This window comes from Echinops telfairi, unplaced genomic scaffold (assembly GCF_000313985.2).
Source record: "Echinops telfairi isolate 266 unplaced genomic scaffold, ASM31398v2 ScPeMD7_6631;HRSCAF=7566, whole genome shotgun sequence".
In the NCBI taxonomy this organism is placed as follows: domain Eukaryota; kingdom Metazoa; phylum Chordata; class Mammalia; order Afrosoricida; family Tenrecidae; genus Echinops; species Echinops telfairi.
The window spans coordinates 207,181-210,106 of NW_022110531.1; the positions used below are offsets into that span (position 1 = coordinate 207,181).

Consider the following 2,926-nt stretch of genomic DNA (forward strand, 5'->3'; position numbering starts at 1 on the left):
CTGTCTCCATTCATCCAGTCAGAGGTTTTCTTGTCTGAGTTCATTCATTTTATTAATTCACAGCTCCTGTCTGCCCTTGTCCACCACTGACTAATTTGAGAGTCAGTTTTTTTTTCTCCAAAGGCTGTTTGTTAGTTTAATATAGTAGTTGTGAATATTGATAAAAGAGAGGGAAAAGAGAGACAAGACACCTTTTATGCTTAGTCTCAACGAGCCTCCACAAGGTTGTAACCGAAGTGTGTGTGCTGGCGGTGTTGACAGAACTGTCAAGTCCAGTATTACAGACTAAGTCCATGGAAACTACTAAAGACCCTTTTTTGCCGTGACCCCTTTTGTCGTGACCCCAGAAGCATTATCAGCAACATGGCACCAGTTGGGTATGCCATTCTAGGTAACCTGTTCCCAGGTGACAGCAGGATTGTGTCCTTTTTTGACATCAGAGTCAACTGTTTCTGAAATCAATTACCTCAGGTTCCAGCTAGTGAAACTAGAAAATCATGAGTCTGCCATATAATAGGTCAGTAGGGGAAAATCGTGAATAGACACTCAAATAAATGAATAGCAGGAATACAATAAGTGAGTCATTTCAAGGAAAACTGTTGGAGAAGATGAAGTAAAATGAAAAATATCTAGTTTTCATGACCATAGCAAAAGAAGGAGAACCGGAATCTCGTGATCAGAAACCAGAGAGGAGACACCATTGTGCATGTTTTATGAACAACTGCATGTTCACAGTTTTAAAATATCAGAGAAATATGGAAATTCCTTGGAAGCGAAGAAAACCAATCATATTCCCATACAAGAAATAGATAATAGAGTCGTCCACTGTCATCATGTGTATTCACACCTTAAGAGAGGAGCACAGCAATATCACAAAGTTGTATGGCATGTAAAGTTTATAAGTTGAAAATTATTTTCTAAAAATACTGATATTATATAACAATTAAAGCAATGCTTGATAAATAATCTGTTTAAGAGCTCTGTTCTCCTTTGAGAGTGCTTGTGTTTCTCTGACTCTCAGGGAGAACTCTTGCCCAATTTCTACTCCTCTGCTTCTAAATACCAGGGGACATGCAAATGCAGCTCTCTGCCTGCTGATAAACCGGCCACAGCCCCTGATGTGGGAGATCTCAGAGGACAGTCCCAGTCTCTGGGGTCTCTGCTGTTTACATTTGTGCCCAGGAGCTAGCCCACAGGAAGCATCATGAATTTGGTACCAACTTTGGCTTTCATTTTGGCCATTTTACACGGTAATAATTTGTAGACCCTGCTGTGTATGTATGTAATTCTGAGTGCCTTAGTTTGTATGTGTGTCGACTAATCATGGTGCCTCTGTGTTTTCAGGTGTCCAGTGTGAGGTGCAGCTGTTGGAGTCTGGGGGAGATCTGCTAAAGCCTGGGGGGTCTCTGAGACTCTCCTGTGCAGCCTCTGGATTCACCTTCAGTGATTATGACATGAATTGGGTCCGCCAGGCTCCAGGGAAGGGCCTGCAGTGGGTCGCAGAAATTAGTAGTACTGGTGGTAGTACTTACTACACAGACTCTGTAAATGGCCGATTCACCATCTCCAGAGACAACTCCAAGAACACACTCTATCTTCAGATGAACAGCCTGAAACCCGCGGACACGGCCATGTATTACTGTGCAAGAGACACAGTGAGGGGAAGTCAGTGAGAGGCCAGACACAAACCTCCCCTGCAGGAAGGACACTGGTCCCCAGGGGGCGCTCAGGACCCACAGACGCTCAGGACCCTCAGGATTCAGGACCCTCAGTCCCAGAAGCAGGTGCAGCTGGAGCTTTACTGCTGGTTTCCTGTGGTGATCTGCGGACTCTTCTAAATCTCAGAGTTTCCCTAGGGAATATCTCTAACTTAAAAATCATAACTCTGTGCCTACTTTTGGTATCTGTGAATTCAACAGTTATATTGTAACAGGAGAATATAGTCTTCCCTATAGCAACAAACAGCCTGTGCCTTAAAGACAAGAAATGCCTATGTCAGGGGCCCCTGTATCAGAGTTCTGATGAAACTCAGTAAACACTCTCCGATCAGACTCACGGTGAAGGTAAAGGTCGCTAGTAAGTGTTGGACGACAGGCTGAAAGTTTGACAGTATATTCTTCCATCACACTTTGTGAGGACAGTCATTTGGTCAAAATCTTGGTGGTCAGCCTATTTTATTGAATTGCTTCTTCAAGTGACACATGTTGTTGTTGTTGCTGTTTGATTTGGTTGTTTTTCCTAACCATGGTGGCCTGGTATTTTTTTGGTCATTTCTGTAATCCCATCCGCAAACCCATAAACTCATCAACTGTCTTTTATTACCTTGGTGCTAACATTTTGTATCTGTCTATTCTCCAGAACGTTAGACCACGATTGTCAAGACAGAAACAAATTTGTCTGTGCAAATTTAGGGTTCAGGGAGATCTCTATGGCTGAATGGTATCATACAGTTCTCATGTCGCATGTTGTATCTTCATCTTCACAGTCACAGAATGTGAGCCCTCTGTTTCTGCTTTCACCCAGAGGTTCAACATTTGTCCTGTTAATCTCCTCACCCTACTTCTAGTGGATTTGCTACTAATTTATTGTATGATATCAGTAACATTTTCATTATCTAGTGACACGCAATCTTAGGTGGGGAATTTCAGATATTTCAGTATAAGATTCCATACAAGACAGAAGATTAGGTGTGAATAACACTATTAATGATGGCTTTCTGGACAGGTAATAATTCCTGTGTCAAAGGTCAATTGTTTTAGGGTGACATGCTCTCTTTCCACACTGGAAAGACTCTTGAGTAAACAGAACAGTGTAGTTGTCGAAGAAAAGGTTTTCTTTTGTAGTGATTCAAAAATGCCATTCCTATTAGAAAAATAATAATAATTTATAAATTATCAAGGGTTTGGAAAGGAGGGAGGGGGAAAAT

General features: G+C 41.9%; 1 gene segment (V, D, J or C); it reads left to right on the forward strand.

The window, feature by feature from the left end:
• Positions 1–1,204: 1,204 nt before the first annotated feature.
• On the forward strand, positions 1,205–1,658 carry LOC101660445 (the record flags this gene model as incomplete). The annotated part of the segment is given in 2 exon segments: positions 1,205–1,250; positions 1,345–1,658. Coding segments are annotated over 2 exon segments (360 nt in total), but the record flags the coding sequence as incomplete, so codon positions are not given.
• Positions 1,659–2,926: the final 1,268 nt, after the last annotated feature.